This window comes from Prionailurus bengalensis, chromosome B1 (assembly GCF_016509475.1).
Source record: "Prionailurus bengalensis isolate Pbe53 chromosome B1, Fcat_Pben_1.1_paternal_pri, whole genome shotgun sequence".
NCBI classification, from domain to species: Eukaryota; Metazoa; Chordata; class Mammalia; order Carnivora; family Felidae; genus Prionailurus; species Prionailurus bengalensis.
In genome coordinates this window covers 103,000,709-103,028,404 of record NC_057344.1, presented here as the reverse complement: position 1 = coordinate 103,028,404, position 27,696 = coordinate 103,000,709, and the positions used below count along the sequence as shown (strand labels likewise).

At 36.0% G+C, this 27,696-nt stretch overlaps 3 protein-coding genes and 1 long non-coding RNA gene across 7 annotated transcripts in view; 2 read left to right on the top strand and 2 right to left on the bottom strand.

The window, feature by feature from the left end:
• On the top strand, positions 1 to 17,638 carry EXOSC9 (exosome component 9). Of its 2 annotated transcripts, none has more exons than XM_043569279.1 (12): positions 1 to 166; positions 510 to 604; positions 1,560 to 1,679; positions 1,793 to 1,895; positions 2,795 to 2,932; positions 4,487 to 4,569; positions 6,151 to 6,283; positions 7,546 to 7,634; positions 8,343 to 8,489; positions 9,247 to 9,428; positions 11,440 to 11,518; positions 17,548 to 17,638. In XM_043569279.1, exons 1-12 carry the CDS (start codon positions 101 to 103, stop codon positions 17,558 to 17,560), a joined length of 1,248 nt encoding a protein of 415 aa, XP_043425214.1. In that variant the 5' UTR covers positions 1 to 100; the 3' UTR covers positions 17,561 to 17,638. The 2 variants fall into 2 exon arrangements, with proteins under 2 accessions (XP_043425214.1, XP_043425206.1); XM_043569271.1 differs by lacking the exon at positions 17,548 to 17,638 and adding an exon at positions 11,914 to 12,061.
• CCNA2 (cyclin A2) lies at positions 11,515 to 18,937 on the bottom strand. The gene is made up of 8 exons (XM_043569292.1): positions 18,377 to 18,937; positions 17,357 to 17,600; positions 15,543 to 15,655; positions 15,121 to 15,344; positions 14,266 to 14,473; positions 13,733 to 13,846; positions 13,159 to 13,292; positions 11,515 to 12,795 (listed from the first exon to the last, which is right to left on the bottom strand). The coding sequence occupies exons 1-8, from the start codon at positions 18,587 to 18,589 to the stop codon at positions 12,741 to 12,743; spliced, it is 1,305 nt and encodes a 434-aa protein (XP_043425227.1). The 5' UTR covers positions 18,590 to 18,937; the 3' UTR covers positions 11,515 to 12,740.
• On the top strand, positions 18,925 to 27,371 carry LOC122476518. Its single transcript, XR_006295517.1, has 4 exons — positions 18,925 to 19,048; positions 20,827 to 20,886; positions 25,202 to 25,270; positions 27,262 to 27,371. It is a non-coding gene; the product is annotated as an uncharacterized LOC122476518 (long non-coding RNA).
• The window catches only part of BBS7 (Bardet-Biedl syndrome 7), a 37,667-nt gene continuing 30,581 nt past the window's right edge, over positions 20,611 to 27,696 (bottom strand). For all 3 annotated transcript variants that reach the window (XM_043569252.1, XM_043569244.1, XM_043569260.1), the window contains 5 exons: positions 26,676 to 26,840; positions 23,538 to 23,647; positions 23,318 to 23,421; positions 23,063 to 23,186; positions 20,611 to 20,952 (listed from right to left, as the gene is read on the bottom strand). In XM_043569252.1, coding sequence (XP_043425187.1) covers positions 20,819 to 20,952; positions 23,063 to 23,186; positions 23,318 to 23,421; positions 23,538 to 23,647; positions 26,676 to 26,840 — 637 coding nt within the window. In that variant the 3' untranslated portion in view covers positions 20,611 to 20,818. The remainder of the gene's footprint in view (positions 20,953 to 23,062; positions 23,187 to 23,317; positions 23,422 to 23,537; positions 23,648 to 26,675; positions 26,841 to 27,696) is intronic.

The window sequence follows — 27,696 nt, the reverse complement described above, 5'->3', positions numbered from 1 at the left end:
TAAATTTCCTGCGCGTCCGAGCGAGCCGAGACGCGTGAAGAGGACTAAGTTCACTTTTCCCTGCGGATTCCGGTGCTAGTGTGGCCTGTGCTCCTACAGCATGAAGGAGACGCCACTTTCAAACTGCGAGCGCCGTTTCCTACTCCGCGCCATCGAAGAGAAGAAGGTAAATGGCCCCGGGGAACTTCGCGGTGCGTGGATGCTCTGGTCGCCCGGCCGCTCCTAGCCTTCCGGCTTAGACGCGCAGAGCTGGCCTTCGCAGGCCCAGGGAACCCCTGGAATGAACCGCCGGTGCGTTCCCCCAATCCCTAAGGCTCTCCCCGCCCCCTCCAGTTCAGTTGAAGGCTGGAGTTACCCCAGCGACTATTAGTGCCGGGGCACGTAGTTTCCACTCTCCTGTGGGGAGTGGTTAGTATCCCACGTTTCTCCCAAATGTTAGGCCGTGGCATAAAGTAGCTGCTCAGTAAATATTTGTTGAACTAATAAACGAATGAATGTTGTGCTTACAGCGGCTGGATGGCAGACAAACCTATGATTATAGGAACATCAAGATCACGTTTGGAACAGATTATGGATGCTGTATTGTGGAACTTGGGAAAACAAGGTAACAAAGGATTCAAATTATTTAAAAGCTCCAATAGGGAGAAGTTTAAAAGAACCTTATTGTTTGTTGTTTACAAAGCAGCTAAGAAGTGTGGACAGACTTCTTTGTTTCGTTGCCAAGATAAATATATTTTCTTTAACGCAAGAGTTTTTGGGTTTTATAGTTACATTTAAATTTTTAATCATATATTAAAAAAATTTTTTTTAATGTTGTTCAATTTTGAGAGACAGAGAGACAGAATGTGAGTGGGGGAGGGGCAGAGAGGAGGAGAGAATCAGAAGCAGGCTCCAGGCTCTGAGCTGTCAGCAGCACAAAGCCCTGTACGGGGCTGGAACTCAGGAACTGTGAGATCATGACCTGAGCTGAAGTCGGACACTTAACAACTGAGCCACCCAGGCACCCCAGTCCTATTTTTTGTCACATGAGTGTCACATGGTTTTCTGATCTTTTCAAGTCATATATACAGCCAGCAGTAATTGCCCTGAGTTTGTAGTCCTACTTTTCTCATTTTCCTGACACGAGAATTAGGTTTTTAATACTCGTTTGGAAGCTGTGAGGATATTGGTCAGATGTTAGCCAGATAATGCCATATGAAAACTAAGAAATCTCAAGTTTTCATGCCATCTTGTTCAACAGATATTTGTTTTAGAAAAGAGAAGTAAAGATCATTGATCAAAAAAATAAAGTGTATATACATATATATATATATATATATATATATACATATATATATAGTAATAAGATGTTTTTTCTTGTTATTTTGGGGGGTATGCCAATATGTTTATTTTCTGTATATACTCTATTATACTTTATACATAATTTCAACTTCTAATAACATACTGAGTATGTTATCACTCAGAGTAAGATTTAAACTTAATTGATATCTGTTTTAGGTTTTATTGTTAATTGGAAAGGAGATATATTTAGTTAACAGATCTGTACTTTATCTTTGCAGAGTTCTTGGACAGGTTTCCTGTGAACTTGTTTCTCCAAAACTCAATAGGGCAACAGAAGGTATTCTTTTTTTTAACCTTGAACTCTCTCAGATGGCTGCCCCAGCTTTTGAACCTGGCAGGTATTTAAATCTTCTTTTAAAGCTGCTTTAGCCAGATGAGAACCTAACAGCAAGCTATTGTTTTAATACCTGGTGTTATATTTCATGACTTTATCCCATTCCTATTTTCATAGGCAGTCAGATCTCTTGGTGAAGTTGAATAGACTCTTGGAAAGATGTCTAAGAAATTCGAAGTGTATAGACACTGAATCTCTCTGTGTTGTTGCTGGTGAAAAGGTGGGGAATATGCCCAAAATTATTAATCTTAGTTGAGTATTGTTGATTCATGGATTCCTATATCTATACTCTTATTCTCAGCTTCTGTTAATTTAGTTTTATACTGATTCACTTCACTTCAAATGTCCCTGAGTGCTACCCATAGAACTTCATATTGTCTCTCTGAAGGGACAATAAACATTGGTGAAAGCATCAACTTGGATGTGTGTAAAAATGTCTCATTCAAAGAACTTGTGGTTTTTCATATATTCTGATTTATTTTCTTATGTTCTTTAAGTGACTTGATAGAAGCAGGTAATGTGTTCCTTTTTCATGAATGAAGAACTGAAGAACAGATAAAATCCTTTTGTATAGGTTTATTGACATAAAGGGTTACATAGGGGGGCAGTGGTAGGCGGACACTGGAAATAATACTCTCAATAAATTGTGCTGCATAATGATTTTAGAACTTTACTCTTGATTAGGGTATTTTGACTATCTTTTTGACTATCTTTGAATAGGATTCTTCCTATTTGGATGACTTGTAGTGTTATTAAAATATTAAATATTTTTGACAACATTAAAATATTGTCAAGAAAACCTAAGAGTTTGAGGTTTTAAAGTTAGGAGACACAGTAAAAACATTTAGGCTTGGGGGTGGGGAAATCTTAGTTTTAATTGTATAGTGGTTCTATTTATTTAGAGTATATATTTTGCTGTTGTCAGATGACTCAGAAAAGTGAACAATTGGTACGTCAGATGTTGGCTAGGCTTAACATTTTTTAAGTATTTTTTTATTGATAGGAGGAGTAACTGCATGTTTTAACAGCAAGAGAAAAAATTGCACACAATGTTACTTTTCCTTATATATAGCCACTGGTTGTGATCAGTTAGGATTTTTGTTTTAAATTCACATTCAGGTTTGGCAGATACGTGTGGACCTACATTTATTAAATCACGATGGGAATATTATTGATGCTGCCAGCATTGCTGCAATTGTAGCCTTGTGTCACTTCCGAAGACCTGATGTCTCTGTCCAAGGAGATGAAGTAACACTGGTAAGCTTCCATGATTTGAGCTAGGCTTATTCCTGTCATTGAATGAATATCCTTGAGGTGCAGGCAACTTATTAGTGAATTCTTACTATAGATGGTAATTAGGGAGGTCCTAAAATTGATAAGGCCCAAATGATATATGGTCGAACTTGTCCTTGAAATCTCTTAAATCTCTTGTATTAAAGTGTCAATAAAAGCACACCCTATCTTCGTTTCTAGAATAAAACCAGATGACTTTTTCTTGGGATTGAGCATTAGATGAAGTAGTTGGCTTAGGGACCATGTGTGTGAAAAACCCATGATTCTCAGCGCACTGAGATACTTGTGCTTGTTACTCTGGCAAAAGTCCTTCAGAAACAACTGGAAGGCTTATTAAAACATATGCTAAGCTCTACCCTCAGAAAAGGGGAGGGGTAGGATCTACAAATTTGTACTTCTAACAAAGGTCCCAAGTGATACTAATGCTGCCAGTGTAAGAGCTACATTTTGAAAACTGTTAAGTTTTACTATTTCCGTTGCCTTTCTCTTTTTTGCTCGATATGTCAAGTTCAGTTTCTATGAATTCATGCTGGAATGATAAAGGTACACTGTGGATAGTTTGAGTCTTGAAGTTGTGAAAGTAAATATCACATGCCTAAATTTCTGAGCAGTCATTCATGTGCTGCTTTTAGGCATTAGACTAGAGGAGACTCTTTAAAGATTTAGAAGTAGAGACAAAGGTTTCTTAACAATAGAGACATGTTCCCTGAGATAAGGGAATTGGTATAAGAAAGTAAAGTAGAAAGATTAAAAAGTACTGTAGAGTTATTGCTGGTGGTAAAGTAGAGTGGAATAGCCACATTGGAAAAGATTGGCAGTTTCTTAAAAACAAGTGTCAACCTATACAGCCCAGCAATTCCATACCTAGGAATCTACTCAGGAGGAATGATAATACGTTTTTAGTAAAAGACTTTCACGTGAATGTTCATGGTAGTGTTATTCGTAATAGCCCCAAATCAGAAACAATCCAAATGTTTATGCACTGATAAGTCTAAAAACAAAATGTGGTGTCCATGCAGTATCCATACAGTGGAATACAATTCAGTAAAAAGAACCAGACTGTTGATACGTACTACAAGATGGATGAAACATGCTAACTTCAGAGGAAACTGATGTAAAAGACAAAATTACTTGATTCCACCTAGACGGAAAGCTTGGGGCTGGGAGTAGGAGTGAGAAGTGACTGCAGACAGGCTCAAGGAGATTTGGGAGGTAATGGACAGGTTAAAAAACTGGACTGTGGTGATGTTACATAACTATAAGTTTATTACAAAGTGAGTAGATATATACTTAAAATGAGTGGATTTTATGGTATTTATGCCTCAATACATTTTTTTTGTTTTGTTTTTGCATAAAGTTTTAAGGAATGAGGGGCAAAGTCAAACATAATTGTAAACGAGTTATTTAAGTACTGAGGATTAAAGGGATTTCATTTTTTATTTTAATATTTGATGTGCCAGATATTTTTTATATGTTTATCATTTAGTGACTAATCATTAAACTTCTGTTTCCAAACAGTATACACCTGAAGAGCGTGATCCTGTACCGCTGAGCATCCACCACATGCCCATTTGTGTCAGTTTTGCTTTCTTCCAGCAAGGGTAAGTCTCATTCTTATCGTGGACTGAAATTATAAATGCAGCTAGGACTTTTCTGTTCCGTTCAAATGTGCTATGGACAAATGAACAAATACCTCCTCTAATATTAAAGCACCTTGTAGGTTTTTTTTTTTCTTCTTTGTAAGGGCATTAGTTGACAAAGAGCCTTTTCAATAGAATTGACAACACTTTTCATAGGATACTTAAAAATTTACTGCAGCATGGTGGTGCTGGAGATGTACAGGTGTTAGGAGAGTTGTGTGCTAGGCCGTAAGTAGGGAAAATGGGGTGAGAATTACTGTGGATTAAGGGAAGACAGAGGACTTTGGAGCATGTTAGAGGAGCATATTAGATGGAGTGGTTATAGCAGCAAGTCATAGGGGGAATGTTTCACAAATGGGGGAAAAAAAATCTAGTTTTCTTCATTTCTCTAGTAGTTTCTTCACAACTCACTGCTAATTCTTCTTACAACAGAAAAACTGGAGTTGTAGGTCCATGTAATGGTACCTTTAAATGAAAGCTTGAGCCTTAAATCTCTCCAGAAACAAAGGGAGATATATAAGTAAGGTATTTGAATAATTTTATGAATAAAACTAGAGAAAAGCTTTCAACTTTTGTTCATTGTAGTGTAGAATTTCATTAGCAGGAAAATAGACTATCCAGTAGAAATCCAACATGAGCCGTATATCTAATTTTAAATTTTCCAGTAGCCACATTAAAAGTAAAAGGAAACAGGGTTGCCTGGGTAGCTTAGTCGGTTAAGTGTCCGACTTTGGCTCAGGTTGTGATCTTGCCGTTAGTGAGTTTGAGCCCTGCATCAGGTTCTGTGCTGACAACTCAGAGCTTGGAGCCTGCTTCAGATTTTGTGTCTCCCTCTCAGTTCTCCACCTGCCCCCCGCCCCCCCACTTGCACTCAGTCTGTCTTTCTCTCAAAAATAAACATTAAAAAAAGAGAAGAAACAGGTAAAATTTTTATATATATTTTACTTACATCGAAAATATTAATATATAATATCTTAAAAATTATTCGTGAGATGTTTTACATTCTTTTAGCTCTACTAAGTCTTTGAAATCCAATATTTTTCACTCATGTACTACATCTCAATTTGGACTAGCTGCATTTCAAAGGCTCAGTAGCCACATGTCACTAGAGACCAACATTACACAGTGAGGAAATAGTATTTTTTTAAAGAGACATTAGCAGAACCTGGAAAAACTTCAGAGTATAGGATACCAGGGAGCCTTTAAAATTAACCAAATTAATGTTATCTAAGTTTTTATTAATGAGCCACAAGTCATTTCATCAAAGTGATAGCATTAGGCTTAGAATATATATTATTTAAATAAAACCAATATGAACTTAAGTGGTTTTACTGTAATAGTTACTGATACTCACTTACCATTCATTTTGTCCATTAAAAAGTGGAATTCTCATCTCATTTCATTAAAGTGACTCAAATCCACAGGCTCAGACCTTCACTGTGTTAAACTTTATTAATGCTATCTTTTAAAAATGTTCATTATCTTAAAATTGACAGGCATTCAGCCTCAGATTTGCTTAGGTCTATTTAACGTTCATTTCAGTACATATTTATTGGTGGATCCCAATGAACGAGAAGAACGTGTAATGGATGGCTTGCTGGTGATTGCCATGAACAAGCATCGAGAGATTTGTACTATCCAATCCAGTGGTGGGATAATGCTGCTGAAAGATCAAGTTAGTGCTTTGATTAATGTTTTATTAATAGGTCTTGGGGCACCTGGGTGGCTCAGTCGCTTAAGCCTCCGACTCTTGATTTCTGCTCAGGTCATGGTCTTGTGGTTCATGAGCCTGCTTGGATTCTCTCTTCCTCTCTCTCTTTGTCCCTCCCCCATTCTCTTTCTCTCTCTCAAAATAAATAGACTTAAAAATTAAAAAAAAAAAAAAAAAAAGAACAGGTCTCTTCTTTTTAGAAGCTTTTTCTTGTTTAACTAAAATCCATCAAGGATGTTTTCAATGTTTGATTCTAGGGTATGTTAGAATCTGGTTTCAATATTATCATTATGTTCCTTTGACTGGTGGCTGCAAGGGATCCTCCTTTCTTCCTTCCTGCTCCATTTATGGCCGTCCAGAGTCTAGCCCTTCTATGCAGAGGAACATTTTTTTCCTTCCAGTGAGGAAAGAGATTCATATCCCTATTCAAAAAAAAAGTGTCCAAAAAGTAGAAATTAGGTAAAAAAGATAGTTTTACTCTCAGAAGTTGGGTACAATAAGCAGTAGTTCTCAAATACAGCTACATATCAGATTCACATGGAGGCTTTTAGAAGATAGATCAACATATAGCATATAGCACAGGTGGGGCAGAGGCTGCTTTAGTTGGAATTCCTGTTCTGCCTTATACTAACTGATCTTTTACAAATGATTTAATATCTTTGTGCCTTGGCTTTATCTGTAAAGTAGGGAATATTGACACCTTGTTAAAAAAGAATGCAGTAAGTACACATGGATATATTGCACTGTGTAGCATTTCTTAAGTATGCTGTAAATGTTAGTTTCTATTACCATTATTAAGACCATTACCAGATCCCTATTTCCAGAGATTCTAATCCATTAGGTCCCTGAGGTCTTGGAATCTCTGCTTTATAGAAGTTTTCCTGGGGACACTGTAGCCATGACTTGAACTAGTGCTTTGTGGATCAATCACTCACACAGCAAGGTAGTTAGTGCATCCCTGAGTATATAATGTATGTCTGTGGCCTTTTCAGTGGTATCTTTTACACCATCCGGGAAGTTTTTGGTCTGTTTTCTTAATATGATAATCCTTCAGATATTTTAAAACAATGCTCACATTTTGCATTAATTTTTGTTTACATTGTATTTTTATATTTGAAAAGGTCAGGCTTATAAAGGTGGAAAGACTGTTCTCATATGCATAGTTTTGTTAGAGAAAGCTATGTAGTTTGGTGTCTTTAAATAACAGAATTCACTTTTATAAATAGGTATTGAGATGTAGTAAAATAGCTGGTGTGAAAGTATTGGAAATTACAGAGCTAATACAGAAGGCTTTGGAGAATGACCAGAAAGTTAGGTAAGTTTAATTTTTTTAGAACTAAACGTTCTAATCTATTATTTTTAATAGATTTTTCTATTAAGGACTTTTCTTGCACAAGGGTAACCATGTAATTTTCACACTCCATCGTCCATTATTTGTTAATCTAATTTGAATATACATACTACTTAATATTTTTTGAAAGTTGATGGAACTGTTATATTGTATTCCAATTTAAACATAATCTGTATTGAGAAGCCACAGAATATTTTTCTATAAAAAATGAACATTTTTTTCAGAAAAAAGAATCTAGTAGCCCAAATTAACAGAAGGAACACAAACTGGGGTTGATTACCATCTCTGTTTCCTACTGTGTGACATTAAGCAAGATCTGTAACTTATCACTTCAGTATTCTATAATATGGGAGGTAATACCTATTTGGCTAATACCTATTTGGTAGAACTGGTTTGAAGATTCGAGAACAATATACTTTTAAGCACTTAGCATTTGCCTGGCACATGGTTCAGTAAATGGTAATTATAGTAACTTTTTTATTTCTCTTGATAAGCATAATAAATTGGTGAGGTTAAGTTAGTCAAATAGCTTTTTTCTAATTTTTCTCCATCAAAAGGATAAAATGGTTAACTTTTCCTTTCCTGTTTTCTCTTCCCTCTCTCATTCCCCCCTTTTCACTTCTCTTCACCCCCAAATACAAAAAAAAAAAACAAAAAACAACACCCACACAGGAAAGAAGGTGGCAAGTTTGGCTTTGCAGAGTCTATAGCAAGCCAAAGAATCACAGCATTTAAAATGGAAAAGGCCTCTATTGATACCTCTGATGTGGAAGAGAAAGCAGAAGAAATTATTGCGGAAGCTGAACCTCCTTCAGAAGTGTATCTTTATTGTTGGTTTTTTCAGGAACAGAATTCATATCATTTTTGGCGTCATTAGGTATATGGGAAGGTGTGCATACTGAAGTTTGTTTTCTGAAACACTGCTTTGTTAGAGAAAGCATTTAAGATACAAGACAGTGATTAGTTATATTAAGCCCTTGGTGTAACATCCACCTCTTTAGCTATCCTACAAAACCAAGAAATCTTCTATCTTAACGAATTCTCACCATTTTATTTTCCTTTGGAAAATGTTTTTCATTTATTTTGAGAGACAGAGGAAGCAGACGAGGAGCGAGAGAGAGAATCCCAAGCAGGCTCCACACTGCCAGCACAGACCCCTATATGGGGCTTGAACTCATGAACCAAGATTATGACCTGATCATGACCTGAGCCGAAGAGTCGGACACTTAACTGAGTCACCCAGGTACCCCTGGAAAATTGTTCTTTAATCTCAATGGCATGGTCAAGCATTTTATATACTATAAACATTGTTCTTGGAAATTATTTATTCATCCAGTTGCCAAATGTATTACTACAACTGTTAAAAGCCAGTATGTCTTGGTGTTTCTCACCATTGTTTCCATTAAATCTTATCTGTGTTACATGTTTTTTTTCTTTATTGGTCAGCCATCCCGTAGTGTAGCTATTAGTAAAATTTTTACATACAAACTTGAGGAACACTTCAGTCTTGAAACCTTTATTCTCATCTTTCTTAACACTGCATCAAATAGCCGTAAAGTTTTCTTAACTTGTTACGTGTTTCTAAACCTGTGCTTTGGACTCCTGGAACTGCCCAAATTGGAGAGGGAATAGAAAACTCCTGGGGTGATCTTGAAGACTCTGAGAAGGAAGAGGATGATGAAGGTGGCAGTGATGAAGCTATCATTCTTGATAGTATAAAAATGGACACTAGAGAAGTCTCCAATATTGGAAGTCAAGGTAGGTAACACTTTATTTACGGCTTTTATGTAATACATGTGAATCTTCCTATTGTAGGGATCTTATTTTTGTATTAGCAGTTCTTTTTTTAAAGGGGCTAAATATTTTGTGATTTAAATTTCAGTTAAGCTGTTGATGCTAAACTACTATATTACTCCAGTTCTTTTCTAAAACAATGTGCTTATCTTTGTGGAGTAGTGGTATTCTGGTATGCAGTGGCATTTTTAATAATTTTTTTCTTTTGTATGTATATCTGAGCCAGTTTTAAAGGGAGGCTTTTCTTAAAGATTTCATTACTACATGCTGTTTTTCCTTTGTAGTTTCTAGACTCAAACATAAAAAGCCCATATTGTAACATCTGTTAGAGTAGTACTTTCCAAATAGAACTTTCTGTAATGTTAGGAATGTTCTATATGTACACTGTTCAATAAATATAATAGCCACTAGCCACATGCAGACACTGAGCATTTGAACTGTGGTTTGTGACACAAGAACTTTAAATTTTAATTTTAGTTAAAATTAAATAGCCGTATATGGCTATTGTATCAGAGCGGTATTAGAACATACAAAACTCTAGAATTACCTGGAATACTATAGAACTGAAGAAAATTGTTTTTAACCTGTGGTTATTTTTACTGTTAGGAAAGTCAGTTTCTTGCTTGGCCCATAATAATTGCGAATTTTTTTTTTTTCTTAATGTAGTAAAAACAAATCATACAAGTTTGGATGTAGGAAGTAGGCTGGCAGAGAACTAAAGGGTGCATTTACTAAATCTGGCTGAAAAAAAATAGTGAAGGGGATACTGTTTACATATATAATATGCATAGCTGCCTACTGTCAAGGAATGAAATTATTGCCTATAAACATTGCTAAGAGCCTGCTAGGGTTTTTATAAGGAAAAAAAATCCCCATTGATTGGGACCCTTAGGTTTTTATTTACTGTATTTTTACACCAATATAAGCTGCTTGAATGCAGGGACTGTGAATGAATCGTTAGAATTTCATGTTATTGCATATAGATCAGCCACGCTTTTAAATGCTGCATAGAATTGTAGGTTTGACAATAACTAGGTTGGCCTAATCATTCCCTTATGGATAAATGTTACCACTTTCTGTTATAGTGCTCCAGTAGGCATCCTTGCATATGCCTCTTTATATATTTGTGAAATATTTTTCTAAGATTAATAAGGTTAGTGCTAAACATTCAGTTGCTGCTTTGAAGAATAGTATTTTTAACTGAATATATCAAAGAGGACCTAAGATAATTGGGAGGATAAAGCAGGTAAAGCCTTTCTGAAGCCTTTCTCCTTGTGAAACACAAGGAGAAGCTAATTGGAAACTCAAAGACTTGATATGCCAACTGGGAAAAGGGTTAATTCACATTTTATATATATCGTTCATTAACTAAGGCTTAGGAGAAAAACTGGTCAAAGATAAAGAATACAAACGGCCAGTAACATTATTTCATAGGCAACCCTAGTAGTAACAAAGGAAATAAATTCAAGGCAAAAGGGGATGTTTTCTGACTACTGTATTAGGCAATATTAAAAATGTCACCATTGGCAAGTGTGAATAGGAAGACGGCTTCTTCATATACTTATTTCTTGGGGTATAAATTGGAACAGTATTTTTGCAGAATTTAGCAAAATATCTTTTAGAATGTGTATGCCTTTTGACCCAATAATTCTGCTTCTAGGTATTTTCCTTCCAGTGTTGTTTCTAATAGAAAGTTATATAGATTTTTTTTCTCCTATTATGACATGTATGAAATGTAATTATATTGAACACATATAATTGTCATGTAATTACAGAATTTTTAGGAAATAAAGTAATGTTATTTTTCAGAGCTCCAAGGAATTACTTAAGGAAAAGAACCAAGTAGTTCTGTAAGCCTCCACTCAGAGTAGTTTGGGATATTTGTACAGAAATAGAATATTAGAACTGCTGACCTAAACCCATGTGGAAAATTTCCAAGAGATTATTTATATTGTTTCCTTAACATTTTCTTAAGATGCCCCCATAGTACTCTCAGACAGTGAAGAAGAAGAAATGATCATTTTAGAACCAGACAAGAATCCAAAGAAAATAAGGTAACAAGTTTCTGATTTATTTCAAGTGTATACACATACTCAAGACTTTTCTGGTTTTATTCTCATCTTATCCTACTATAAACAGACATCCCCTTTTTAATTTGAAATCCAGCTGTTCTTTCTGTGGTTTCTTCAAACTGAGATTTAAAAACATTAGGACCTAATTCTATAAAACTGGATTACTTTTAAAGTAATACTGCATTTTAGTCTCATAGTTGGCAAGTGTTCTATATTCTACTGGAAGAAATAAGGCCTCCTATTTTGGAAAAAATGAGGCCTCCTATTTTGGTAATCCAAAATTAACGAGCAAAATATTATGAGTGTGGCAAACCACCCATGGTATCAGCTTGTAGTGCTAATACTGTTAGTAAACTGTTAATTTATTTTATTCACAGAACACAAACCATCAGTGCAAAACAAGAAAAAGCACCAAGTAAAAAGCCAGTGAAAAAGAGAAAAAAGAAGAGAGCTGCTAATTGAAGCTCACATAGTTGTATATTTGTGTATATAACTATTAAAAGGATATTTATTCAGTGCTAATAACTTTGGGTATTTTTCTCTTCACAAATCCATTATAAAATCTAGTCAATTCCATAATAGTTTTTTACATTATGCTTTAAAATAAACCTTTTGGACAACTTAACAGGTTTTAAATAACTGTCACTTCAGTAAAGTGTAAAAGTTGAGGAATGAAAAAGCATTTTCATAGTGTGTACAAAGAGCTGAAAGATTCTCAGGATCATCACAACAGATAAATAAGCACAGATTTATTCCAGATATGCTTGGATTATGCGCAAGTCACCAAATTGATCCAGTGGCTTAGGAAAATGGATGCTCAAACTTTTATCCGTTTTCCTACACAAGAGAAGCCTTCCCAGTCCCCTTCTATAATAAATGAAATTAATTTTTCTGAGTGATACCGTAGTCAAATCAAATTTGACTTACAAAACCAAATTTTCTAAATCCATTTATTCTTATTCTTATTGTGCTGACAGCTGGCATCATTAATACTTTAAACCACTTAAAATTAGCCAAATATCTCAGATAGTTACATGTACAAAAGATATACAAATTAAAACCATTTAAAAAGTAATAGATACCATAATTTGTACTTTGACCCTAACTTCTGTATTCAGAAATGATTGTAAAGATTAAAACCTTAGAAAAAACTGTACACCATATACTTGGAGTGATTTACATCTTAGAAAGCAAAGGCAGTCTTTCACTGTTGCACATTTAGTGTCTCTGGTGGGTTGAGGAGAGAAACACCATGATACCTGGAAGTAGGGAAAAAAAAAAAAAACTGTAAATATTCATTGGGTAAAGGGGCTCATGGAATGATATATATACTAGGAACTCAAAATTGCTGTTTGTATGCTGATTGAGTTAATGGTTATACAATCATTGTCTGGTTCACAAAACATGCACGCATACCCGTTCCTCTCCCCTCTTTTCCCTCAAATGCAGGACAGAAAGGGTAACTACAGCATACTCAGAACACCTGGCCTGCTAAAAGAACAGTTTCTTAGGGAGGCTGTGTCTGTTTTGTGAATCCTTTGATAAAGTTAAAATGTCAGGCGTCCCAGAATCATGCAATAGCCTGGAAAAGCAAGCTTCTTTAGTATCATGTTAATTCTTACTTTGAACTTTTATACTTTTCCCTTATTGACTGTTGTGCGTGCTGTGGTGCTCTGAGGTAGGTCTGGTGAAGGTCCATGAGGCAAGGCTTAAGACTTTCCAAGGTATATCCAGTCTTTTGAACTAAAGATTCAGGCTGCAGAGAAGTGGGTAGAGAAGCACTGAGTTTTGTTTTTAGGAACAGACACCAAACACAATGAGTTAGTAGTTGGCATTAAGCTGGAGTTTTGTTAAATTTCAGGGCTAACACCTCCAGCTAAGAAATCTAGTTTTCTCAAGTCATTATTCCATCTTTTATGCTGACTTTGGTCAATTTTTACTACTTTCCCTGCCAGCAGCAGGTCTTATGGCCTGATCCTTTAAGCACGCCTTTCAAATCCAAGTAATAACTAAGCTTTCTACCTAACAAGCATACATTACTAAACAGGTAAGACACTTTAAACAGTGCAGATTTTTTGAAGTTTTTCCAGGTTAGTACCTCTAGTCCACCATCTCTTGTATAGGACAATTATCTGACTTAACTGACACAAATATTTAAGTTGCAAGGCAGAAGTGTGAAGACATCGAAATACATACCCAGCTTTGTCCTGTGACTGTGTAGAGTGCTAAATGAAAGGCTGCTGCGGCAATAACTGATGGCAAATACTTTAGGTATGGGTCAGCATCTATCAAACTTAATTCTCCCAAAAACTGCAATGAAAATGTAAATATACTTTATGATCACAAGAGCTCTAGAATTCAAACCTCAAATCCTTCCCTTCTGTCCTAATATTTTCCTGTTTTTAAGACTGGCTCTATGGCAACCATAGGAAAAAAAAAATTGTCACAGCCCTTATCCATTATCTTAGTGTTTTGCTCCATCTTCATTCATCCTGTATTTTTTCCTCTTAATAATTTTTAAAACTCTTCTGGCTACCATTTCCCAAGACTCAATCCTCACTCCACTACTCCTAGTTACTTTCCCAATTCATGTTACCTTTCACCAATGGTAGGTTCTCTTTACACTATAGCATTAATTTGTCCCCTAAATACTAAATCCCTTGACCAAAGCTATGTAATTAAACTGTGTGACCTAAGAATCTTCATTCAACAAAATAAAAAGAACTTACCATTGCTAAACTTTCAACTTTGCAGTTGGCAGACTGCTGATGCAGAAAGTATTGGGTAAGAAACTGATTTACTGTTGGTGCAGCTAGGTCAAAAGCAAGCACTTTCAAAACTAGATGCTCCATTCTCAGGACTTGTTTCTTGGTATAGGTATCATCTGTAATGTACACAAACTCTGCTACTTCTGGGGGGTATATTTCTTCAAACTTTCTACAATGAAAGAAGTTTTAAGTAATCAGTCTTTCCAAAAGAGAAGCAAGCTGTTTATCTAATTCTGAAGTCCCTTTAGCAGAATACATGGAATGAGTCCCAAACCTACACTCCACCAGTTGCCTGTTTCCACTGATTTTGACCATTACCAGCAGAGACTAGATAGATGCTAACTGAAAGACCCAAATCAATACAGGACTCATGGGATATCTGTCCCAATGCAGTCAAATAAGAGGCCTAAGAGTTCCCAAGATGGTAACAATGCCAGAGTTCAAGTAAATGAAAATTTAGGAAATTCTTAGAAAAATAAACATTTTTAGTTTTTAAATTTAATTTCCATGTATTAAGAAGATATGATTTTATGCCAGAAAGCACTTTTTGATGGAAGGAATCACACTTTTTAAAATTTGGTAATCTAGTCCAAGTGTATTAAAAAGTAGCCAGTCTCCATCTTTAAGGTACCCTGGAATCTAGATCTGGGAAAATTAATATCCTAAACTAGTTTCCACACTGTTTCATGCTGCTACCCCTAAAGTAGTTTCCAACTCTGCCTTGTGTATATTAAAATGTCAGTGTTAAAAATCACAACCTCTTCCTTACACAGAAAGGTACCAATCACTTAATCCAACAAACCAAGTTGGACTTACGAGGCTAACAGCATAGCAGCAGTGCCCACAAGCTGAAGTTTTCCTCTCAACACAGACATCGATGAAAGGAACCTATCAATGTAGTTCACAGCCAAATGCAGGGTCTCATTCTGTAGTTTATATTCTTCTCCTACTTCAACTAACCAGTCCACAAGGATAGCCCTCATACTGTTAGTGATGTCTGGCTGTTTCTTCATGTAACCCACTTTAGGCTTACATTTAACCTGTTGAGAAAGTTACTTAGTATAATGTTAAAATTACAATTAGATTATTCTACCATTAACAAAGATGCCACATACCAGAAACATCAGTATAACATTAGACTAATTCACCACCAGTTAAGGAACTTAAAAGCATCCTCTCAGTTTCATTTTGCCACAATGAGTAAAACCGTATAAAAATTGGATTCAGAGAGCTGTTACCTCCATTTCCCTAAGGTATGTGTGAATGTCCTCATGGTAGTCTGGGACTTCATTGACACTCATTGGCTTTTCATCGTCTAATACAATTGATATGTCCATAGTATGTGGTGACTCTGGGAGAATACAGAAGTATGATTAAGTTCATTGTTTAATTTTCTAATTAATTTAATAGCCAAAACTGCCCTTGTAAGGAGTCCCATATGAAAGCATTTATTTCATCCAACTAAAAAGGGCTGTTCATGAAAAAGTACAAACAATAGTTCACTGTGGTTTTAGTACCTCTCTCCACTTGGTTTTAATCAATAAGAAAAAATACTAATAGGTCACTAAAAGGAAAATGAGTTTGAAGATCAAGTACTATGTTAATATTCATATTGCATGAGAAATAAGAGCAGATGGCACAGTGATTCTGTTAGGACTGAGTTAAAATCCAAAAAAGTCTGGAGATACTATGTAGTATTTATCCTGAGAGTTTGCAGACCCCAAAGTCTGACATATTCAAAGTACAATCTAGGCAATAACTAAGAAGCAGTGCTTCTATGAGTGTATGAATGAGAAAATGAGGTTTGTTACAAGCAGTTCAAACAAATTAACACTACAATCAACAAGTGATTCATGTCTGTAACTTTATCTTTTAAGGCAAAGAATATCATTAATTATTCTTTTCACTTCAGGGTTCACTTTGAGGTTAAAATTTGTGGCAAATTTTAAATAAAAATACAAACATTACTTTATTTCCAAAGGATTTTCCTGCAATTTCTAGACCACTTCTCACAGTAGAACTAGAGACTAAACTTAATGAGTTGCCCAGTGACTCAGCAGACCTATGGTAAAGAAGTTGCATAAACTGTTGGCAGAGCTGTCTTTATAGCAGCTACTTTTATTTTTATGTGGTTAAGTGCAAAGCCATGGTTCAATGCTTGACTTACAGTAGAATAATGTCCCTCTCTGGTATCAGACTGGATTTACAGAAACAAAATTTTAAAGCTATAACAGATGGGTGCCTGGGTGGGTCAGTTAGTTAGGCATCCGACTTCAGTTCAGGTTATGATCTCGCCATTCGTTCAAGCCCTGCATCAGGCTCTGTGCTGACAGCTCAGGGCCTGAGGTTGCTTCAGAGTCTCCCCCTCTCTGCCCCTTCCCTGCTCACACTGTCTCTCTCTCTCTCTCAAAAATAAATGTTACCTTAAAGCTGTAAGAGATGTTAGATATCACAATATTGAAAGCTGCATCCTTTTCAAATACTCTGAGTGGTATGTACAAAGTGAGTCTTATGAATACAACTGAAATCTATTCTCTGGAAGCAAGCAAACATTTCCAGGGTCAGACTAAAGTGTTTCAGATCTAATTAAATTGATGTGATTGGCACTATACGGGAAGGGAGGAATACCCAATTAGGATTTATAGATCACTAGGTCAACATATTAGCTGTGAAATCTGAGACGAGTCACACACTTTCTAAATTTTGTTACATTAAACCAAGTTCATAAATGTGCTAAGGATCAAGTAAGAAAATGTCTTAAAGTACAAAATAGCATTAATGCAGCCTATTTTTTAGTTTTTTAAAGAATGAGATTATTATTATTTTTTATTTTAGAGTGCGGAGTGAGCTGGGGAGAGGGGCAGAAAGGATCTCAAGCAGGCTCCGTGCTCAGCAGGGAGCCCGGTGTGGGACTTGATCCCACAACCCTGGGATCATGGCCTGAGCCGAAATCAAGGGTCAAAAGTTCAATCCAGTGAGCCAACCAGGCTCCCCCAGTGTATTTAATAATTACGATTACATTGATTTGATACAGATGTTCTTTAAAACTTACCAAAACTACCATCCATTGGATAATCAAGAGGTACCAGTGGTTTTCTTGGTCCAGATAAAGTAATGGCTGAATTAAAAGCCAGGACATTTTCATGTTCTGTTTTTTTAGGTTCAGCTGGCCTCTTTTGAGTCTCTTCTTCTGCTTCATCCACATGAATGGTAAATGCAGGCTGTTTACTGTTTGCTTTCCAGGGAGGAACAGTGACATGCTCATCATTTATAGGAAGATCCTTAAGAGGTGCAACCTAAAAAGAAATAAATATTTGGCGTTGAGCCTGTTGAATGGAGTTTTGGTTTCTTCCCCTTATGGGTCTCAGTGTCTGCTTTTTACTCCCAAATACTCAGGAAATTAAACTGGGGCAAAGTCCACGCGGTAAAGTTTGAGTGGCTGAAGAAAGGGATGTTCAAATTCGTTACAGGCATTCCTACATAAGTTATAAAAAGAGTCACACTAAGTGGAAGATACAAAACTAATCAAGGCCAGAAGATGGGTGGAGGGGCAGGCTGAGAAATGACAAGTTTAGGAGAGCCGGCAAAGAGGTGTCGGTTCACTACTTTCGCCCAAGGGTGGAGCAACCGAGCAAATGCGGCAAAATGGCGGAATTTACTAAAAGCAAAGTATTTTTTATACCCTTTCTTAAAGTTGAGGTAATCTTAACCATATGGAGAGGGAAAGGAGGTCCAGATACTAGGGCAGGGCCTGGCGTTTAAAGCGTCGAGAAAAGCGCGGACACACGTAGGACTTGATTAGGGTTTGGTTTGACCCCCATTATCTATAGAAAAACATCCCCAATAAACAGCAGACAGGCAACATAACACAGCTGGCGAAGAGAGCAATGGGGGAGAAGCTATTAAGTGGCATCCCACACGCCAGAAAACTAGGGATCAAGGTGACTCAAGAGCCAGGACTCCTTTTAAAAAAGCTCGGAAGATGCTTTTTTGCCACGCTCCTCGGCCTGCTAAACCTCGTGCAAAACTCCCGCTCGGCCCACCCTCCTGCAGATACCGCTCATCTCTTTACCCGTCGTGTCTTGGGCCTCTGCTGCGGTGCTGGAACGCGCGGATTCCCAGCCTTGAGTACGGCCAGCCCGGCACGAGTGCGGGGCTGCTGGGTGGGCGCCACCTTCTCAGGGTTGATGTTCTCCTGGTCCTCTTGGAGCTCCGTATGCTGCAATGCTAGCAGCGCCGGGCCCGCCTCGCGGGACGCAGGCCCCGGCGCGGAGCTGCCCAACATCACTGCTCCCGAGGTCGCGGCGGAATCAGCCTGGGGCGCCTAGCGGCGTGTACTCCGTCCCGCCGACCCCAACAAGAAACGCTCCAGCCGTAGCAATCCGCCGCAGCCCGGGCCAGCCTGCCCGCTTGAGATCACGGAGTTCCAAGTAAGTTGAGAAAGGCGTAGGCAGGAACTGCCGGGCGTGGAGGGCTAAAGACGCCCCCGAGATGTCGCGAGCAGCCCGCCGGAGCGGCGGCTGTTCATGCAGTTCAAGTATCCCGCGACTATTGAAATGAGCCAATGGAAAGGGCCGACGCCCGTGACGTCACTCTGGGCGACACAGTCGCAGGCGAATGAAGGCGGCCGCGAAGGCCACGGAACAGAGGCGGAGAAACGCCGAACGGCGGCGGGAGGGAAAACGCCTGCGCCGAGCGAAGAGGCGGGTCCCCAGTTTCTGGTGACTTTAAACTGGGCCACTAGGTGATCCCTGGGCTCTGGGCTAGGGCTGCCTCTTGGATAAACTGAGTTAAACTTAAGCAGTTATTAGTGAGCCACCCCAGTCGTTAGCTGTGGAACCTTCAGTTAGCCTGCCTGGTTTCCCAAAGTCTAAAATCTGACCCAGCCACTTACTGGCCTGGTAGTCGTGGACCAGTTATTTAATGTCTCTGATCCTCAGTTTTCTTATCTATTAATTGGGAGTAATGTCTACATGTCATACGGCTCTCATGATTATATAATGAGCATAAATCATTTACCCGCTGCTAACGTAATAACTGACACTCAAGTGGTAGACTATAATATCTTACCATTTAGGTGTTTCTTCAGTCATGCTTTTTAATTTACCTAATGAAGATGCAATTAAGTAAGGTGCCACTTTGAACTGTTGATATCTATATAATATATATATATATATATATATATATGATACGCATCATATATACATATGATACATCATATATGATACATATATATGATACATCATATATATAACATATATATAAAAAAATAGTAATGGTCTACAAGAAATTCAACTAGACAGTCACTGATTTTGATGAATATTTTGCCAAGCTGTGGCAGCCAACAAAAAGCACCAGTGAAATTCTAGTGACCTAGATATAATTATTTGTTCCATTTAGAAATGAAGGTTAACTATAATAAAAATATGACCTTATTAAAAGAAAACTCTCAGTGATATGTGACTTTAACAAATTTTCAAATTTAATATACAAGGCTCGCATATAATAAATATAATGTGCCCTTCTTGAAAACATAAAGAATAGCTTATCTCCATTATAATCTTTATGCCATTTTAAAACAACCTTTAAATACAATATTTCCCTGAATATGACAAAATGTAAATTAAGATTAATGAATAAAACTTCTGTATTCTGTAACCTTAAAGTCATATTTCCCTCCATATATGATAAAAAGGTAATCAGTGGATCCTAGTACAGGAAAATCTAAGAAGCCATCACTATTTCTGCACTATTCACACATAGTACCTTTGTACAGCTCTACTGGTTACAGGACATCAAATTAAGATCCCTTCAATCTGTGCAAGCTCTGCTCATTTCCCTGGCCACTATTTATAGCACTGGGGCAACTCAAGCATTTCACAAACTGAGCATGGGTCATAAAAACATTACCTAGCAAAAGTGAAATCAGTTGCAAATCAATCTCAACTCCTAGAAAAAATAATTGGTAAGTTACTTCCACTAGTTAACAACGTATACAGTAACCAGGACACATGCCAGGCAACAGAACTTGAAATCTGGTCCCAGTTTTACAAATAACAGCATGTCCTCTTTATCACTTAACCTCACAGAGAATTGGTTTTCTTATAGACTGACAAAATAATATGTATTGTGAAGATCAGATGAAGTAATGTATGTAAATACATTTTGAAAACTTTAAAGCAATTTATACATGTGTGTAGCTTGTTATATATTTGAATAGATTTTTATTTTCCAAATATTTCTCAATTTAAAAGTTAAAACATCCACTTGCAAAAAATTCATTAATGTCCCTTATAATCATTCCACTTGTTTTAAAATAAAAATTCCTTTATTTTTAAAAAGCTCCATTTCTCAAAATAGAAGCACTACTAAAAGAAGTCACATCTTAAATATTTTTAGATGATATTAAAAAGCATTTGAAATAAAAGTGTGTACAGTTAGCATGTCCTATATTTCTGTTTTAACATACTTTGTTTAAAAAGACAACTCTGGAACTTTACCTTGTTTATATATTTCATGCAGCCTCAAAGAAAGCAATCAATGCATTTTGATCATAACTGTCCAGAATCTCCAGTAAAAGAGGTACTTTGGTTTTTACATTGGTGCCTTTGAACTTGAACTTATCTATGAAAAGATCGGTGATCATGCCTATAAAGAAAAATGTTAATTTCCTATCATTGATTAGTACTAATTTCTAACACAGTACTTAATGAAAGTAAGTTATTACTTGAAATTCTCTAAGCACTCATAATTGTATTATTTAATATACAAGGCTAAAGGGATTGATACTATAAACAATATTTATTTGGGGGATTTTCTTTTTAAAGTTTATTTTGAGAGAGAGATAGCCAACAAGCAAGCAAAGGAGGGGCAGAGAGAGGGAGAGACAGAATCCCAAACATGCTCCATGCTGTCAGTGCAGAGCCTAATTGTCAGTGGGGCTCTAATTCATGAACTGTGAGATTGTGACCTGAGCCAAAATCAAGAGTCAGACGCTTAACCCCTGAGCCCATCCAGGTGCTCTTATTTGGGGGTACTTTAAGGCAAGTTTCAAAACATAAATCATTTGGTTAATAATCCTCTTAACAACTGGTTAAAAGCTACTGAATTCAGATAATTAACTCTTGGCCAGTTCTGAATTGCTTTTGGTATATATAACATCACAAGTGGTTTATTTTTCCCACCAAGCTGGCCATTTTGAGATAGTGTAGACAGATTCTGTTTTTAACAGCTGTATTTGAAATAAAACATTCCATCAATATATTGACCATTCTTGGGATTTATCCAAGACATGTTTCAGAATTTTTTATATTTTAGAAAGATAATAATAAAAGGAACATACCATATATGGCATAATATCCAAGGGGAATAAGTGGCAACATCTGATAACAAAACAGAATAGTGTTTCTGCAACAAAATATGTGGATAAATATTCACATTAAGTGGAATAAAAATGGGGGCGCCTGGGTGGCGCAGTCGGTTGAGCGTCTGACTTCAGCCAGGTCACGATCTGGCGGTCCATGAGTTCGAGCCCTGCGTCAGGCTCTGGGCTGATGGCTCAGAGCCTGGAACCTGTTTCCGATTCTGTGCCTCCCTCTCTCTCTGCCCCTCCCCTGTTCATGCTCTGCCTCTCTCTGTCCCCAAAATAAAAATAAACGTGGAAAAAAAAAATGACTATAAATAACCCCATGCCAGTTTAAGTAAGGTTTGTCATTAAATTATTAATTCAGATCGAGTCAAATATGCTACCAAATGATTTATGAAACAAGCTTTAGTTTTCAAAGCTTTCTGGATTCTGGAACTGGTGGTAAGAGATGGTTTTCTGTACCACTCATCTTCATGTGTTTACCATATTGTAAATATTAAGATATTAGATATTGTTATAGTTTGTGAGCAAGTCCCAGGGTAAAAAATAAATTCATTAGACAGGCTTAAGATCAGTGTGGATAGGTGATACCAATTGACTCTAAAAGATTTGGCATAGCGCAAACAGCATGCAGTTTGGGGTGAGGAAGTTCTAATGCAGGCTTTGCCACTACGAATGTGACAACAAATTCTTTAGTCTCAGATTTCAATTTAAGAAAATGTAAAAAATGAAGATAACACCATCTATCTTGCAGAGTTGTTGTAATGATTAAATATCCCACCTGATAATAAAGATGTTATAAATCAATAGGTGTGCTATACACATAGGTCTTATATAAAGATTGCAAAATAAAAGAAGTTTTCCTTAAGCTGTTCCATTCTTCCTCTTTCTCTCCTTTCCTTCACATCTCCCTCTTGCTCTCACTGTTTTTCAAGACAATGTGTGAAACATCCAACATGTCACCACCAAAGCAAAAAGAGTTTTGAACTATAAATTTATAGCACAATGTATCATTTATTACATTTTGCCAAAAAAATACTAAATGCTGCATTTTGATATTTCATAGTATCAACAAAACCTGAAAATTATTTGTGTGAGATACAGCCTACATTTTAATGCTTCATAGGTTATATTCACTTCATACCGGGTTTCTTCATATACAGAAATTAATTTACTGCATTACACCTATTTCACTTTTTTACTTTCATTCTACCCAGTAAAAATATTAAATATGAAAACTAATTTGACAAAAAATTTGATGCAATAAACTAGTTGTCACTGGTTCATGAATGCTGTAATCTTTGCTTATCTTTCTGCCCATTTTCTCTCACATGATCCTTCGTAAACAGTAGGAAAGGAATATGGCAAGGTTTTCTAGAATAGTTCACTAACCATAGAGTCTTTCCAGATGTGCAGGTTGCTTTTTGTATTCTTCCTGTAGGTGATCTGCCTCTTCTAGAATACAGCGATATTCTGGTATCAGAAAGTTTGTATTTCCTTCATGAACCTGCAATTCCTTATTTAAAATTAAAAACAGAAGCACTTTAATGTTCAAAATTCAATCCAGTGTAACTTTAAAGTCTTTACAATTTTAGAAATCCCATGACAATAAAACAATGATTGTGAATCCACGAAATACATACTTACTTTTAAAGCATCAATTAATTGCACTTTCTTAGCCAAAAGCAACTGGTATTCCAGCTTTGGGTGGATTAGCTTTAAAGTGTGTTTGACTGATACTTCATTTATCTCTAGAAGAAGTTGATCCAGACACAATTAGGTAAGTCACTTTGATCAGAAACATTGTTACTGTTAACAAAAATACCCCTCCAAAATAATTCATTTTTTTCTTTTTTTTTTTTTTTACCATATGATATGTTGAGGTTAATTTTCCTTTTTGTAGCTTCTTTAGAGAGCACATCTTTTAGGATGGATATAGTAGAAATGTTGTCAGATTTAAAAACTCCTTCTCCTTTCCTATAAAATTAATATATTTTTAAAAGAACAGCTTTAGAAGAAAATATAGTAATTAGGTCCAGTGAATACATATTTTGTGACTAGGAGCTGGTTTTTAAAATTCATTTGATTTTAGATCTCTTTATATACATATCACGTTATTAATATAAAGCATATTTAAGTGTGTAAACTTTTATTATTAAATTCAAGTTCTGAACATAATTATGAAACTAAACAAGATGTTAGATATATGCCTCTTAAACATGACAATTACCTATAAGTTCTTCCTTAAAGCATCTTTCTTTACTTTCACTAATAAAATTTCCAACAACTAACCCCATATGTATATAAAATGCATTTATAATTGCTTATTTACATGATTTTCTTTGATGTAATCACACAAATCACAACATGACTACATTCTTCGTTCTCAAAAGAAAGCAGATATTAAACCTAAGAGTAATATCTTTCATTCTTCCATGCCCATTATTTATTGCCACTTATTATGCACAGAGGACTCTTCATCTTCTTTACAGAACCATTTCTTTGTTCTCTTACCTTTCTCAATCCATATATAGTTGACCCTTGAACACTGTGGGGGTTGAGGTGCTGAACCCCTGCACACTCAAAAATCAGCACAGAACTTTTGACTCCTCAAAAACTTAACTAGCTCACCAGAAGCCTTACCAATAATATAACAGTCCATCAACACATATTTTGTATGTTATATGTATTATATACTGTATTCTTAAAGTAAAATAAGAAAAAAGAAAATGTTACTAAGAAAATCATTAGAGAAAATACATCTACCATACTGTACTGTATTTATATATATATTAAAAAAAATCCATGTGTAAGTGGTCCCATGCAGTTTAAACCTGTGTTGTTTGAGGGTCAACTGTAGTCTCACTGGCACTGGCCTCATCCCCATTTGTGGGACTTTTGAAGGAAGCATTTAGCAGTGTATTCCAACCTCATGGCTTTATACTGACACTCAATCCTGGGGCTTTTATTTGGAACTATTCAGAAAGAGAGGCTCTAGGATAGATGAAAAGATAGAAAACTGGATGGAACTGCTGGTAGCCACATGGCACTTATTTGAAAAGCCAAAAAAAAAAAAGACAAAAACAGAGCTGAGCAATGGAAAGAGACAGTTTTGATGATATCAGGTAAGCCAGGAATCCTGTTCTGCCTGAGGCAGATTACTACTAGACTTTTAAGTTATATGAGCTAATAAATTCTTTTTATTTGGTTAAGTCTTCTTGTATTTGGTTCCTTCTTATGATAATCAAGTTTCCTAATTAATACATATACCACCTTTCATGTATTAAATGCTGTCTTTTTATTTGGTTTTTACACACACCAATAGTTTATATTTACTAGTTGTAGACAAATGCTAATTCTTTTTTCTAGAAAGGTGAATCCTACATACTATATCGATTTCAATTATGTTTTAAAAATCATGGTATTTTCACTAGTATTTAATTTTAACTGACGATATTTAATTTTAAACACTTAACAGTACCTGGCACTGTAGAATGACTCACATGGTTTATCTTCTTTTAATCATCACAGCTCAACAAAGTGCTATTATTTCCGACCCCCAAAAAAGAAAACTGAAGCTCAGAGAGTTAAATAATCCAGGTAGGTCAAATAGTTGGTGAGTCACAGAGCCATGATTCAAACCTAAGTATGTTTGCCTCCAAAGCACATGCTTCTATACTTTCTCCACATAAATGTATTTTATTTAGGCACTCAAAAAACATTCATTGAGCAAAGCCATGTGGTAGGTACTTGGAGGAAACATACAAAGATAATTAAGAAATTGACTCTGCCCATGAAGAGCTTAAAGTCTAATTTGAAGAAACAAGTTTACATAAAAATTATTATATACTTCAAACAAATAACAATACCTAAGACAGGTAAGAATAAAATACTATGGGAACAGAAAAGAGAATCTCAAGGAAGGCTTCAAAATACAGCAACTGAGTTGAGCCTTGAAGGATAAGTAGAGTTTTGATTGTTAAGGAAAGAATATTTAAGGGCACAGAATGGGAAAATACTAAAGGTATGCTATTATAATAATACAGAATATGCCAGGGGCATGTTGAATTGTCTGCTCTGATTAAAGTGTGAGGTTTACTGTGGTACTTCAGAACAGGAGTCATTATTACAGGTTTAGACACATGTAAGATTTGGAGGGCAAAGTAAAACCTCAACAGAACTGATGCAAAAACAAAATAAAACAAAACCAGCTATACTGCTGGATACTTCTTGGTCCCAAAAGGCTGTATTCTGAGGTAAAATTATGTGTTCACTCCTATATCCAGAATTTAGCACGGTAAAGTCTCAGGAAGCAAGAAGTAGAATACCTCAATAATCTGCTTAGGGAGAGAATCCTAGACAGAGAGACAGGTATAAGCTCAAAGAGCAGATGTAGAGAAATCAGCCTTACCCAAGAAATAGGTCATTTCACATTCAAGAGACAGGAACAAAAGAGAAGGAAAATGTAGCCTCTACTATATTCAGAAACAGAAATTATAGAAGCCTATTGGAAATGAATGAGCAGTGACAGTAAAGGGGCAGGAGTGCAACTGGGAGCTTGAGAAGAGTGTAGAATATGACCTCTACCCTTTATATGATAGCTTCAAAACCCTGTACTGTTCTAAACTCTCAAGTTCTGAGCCATATTCTATTTTTGCCTAAAGAAATTCAATGGAATTTTTACTGAAGCTAGAGTAAATGAATCAATTTGGGGAAGTACTGCCATGTTTATGTCTTCATATTGATGACTACTGAATATATTACTCCATTTAATCAAGTCTTTTACGTCAATAAAATTTTAAAGTTTTCTTCATGTAAGTTCTGCATATTTCTAATAACAGATATTTCTGCAGATCTTATATGGATGTTATTGTTATTGCTACTCTGATAGGGTCTTTTCAAATCATTCAAATCATTTATTTTCTAACTGGTTATTGTTGGAAATAGGATTTAGAAGCTCTATTTACATAAAAACATTCCTGAACCAGTAATAAGTTTTATTTACCTGTAGGTACTTTCAAGTTGTGTATCCAGGAAGGTGTTCTGAAAATAAAATGTCACACATTCTCCTGCTGGAGGTTTCTCAGGGACTTCAGGCAGGCAAAAAACCACCCAGGAGTGAACTTCAGCAAAACTGAACTGGCCTGTTAAAGTCAGTGTATTCATGGGTCTGTAATTTAATAGTGGAAGTACACATTTGTGTGTAGGAATACATGGAGGTATTATATGTATACAACACATGAACAGAATTTTACAATAGTAGTTAAACAAATATAAAAGTATCTATTAAATTTTCTTCAGATTAATATTAACCATAAGATAAATAAAATTTTCAATCTCATGGAAAAAAAGGAATTCTTACCTATATCTGTGCTTTAATATTCAATTAAGCCTCCAATCATAACTGTTTCCTGTATCAGCAAGTTACTTACTTTTCCAAGTCTCTATTTCTCATTTGTAAAATGGGGACATTACTACCTGTCTTGCTTGCTGTAAGGCTTAAATGACAATGCATAAGCATCTAGTACAACATACAGCAGAGGGAAAATATTCAATAATTGTTCATTTCTTTCCCTTCTCCTTCATTTAAGCTCATGGTCTCTCATCTCAGGAAAGAAAGCGAAAAACTGCCAACAGGAAGATGCTTAAGTTGGACTGGAACTCAGAAATAACAGGGACTATCACAACCAATTGATTTGCCAATATTCCCTGAGGTGAAAGAGAAAGGAAATATAACCTTTGAGGTTAATATTATAATAAGATCCTGTTCACAGAGAACTCAAATGCTAAACAATATTTATTCACAACAGGTATTTGGGAGAGAGAACTGTTACTCTACTGAGATCAGAATGGTAATATATGAGAAAGATAGGAAAATCCAACTCAAATCAGCCTTTAAAAGAAGACAAATCTTATATTAAAAATATGAATCCACAGTGTTTAAATATTTAATTTTTAAAATGTACAAATAGCTACCAGATTTATACTATAAAATGAAAAGCAAGTTTATCTGTATCATGTAATAT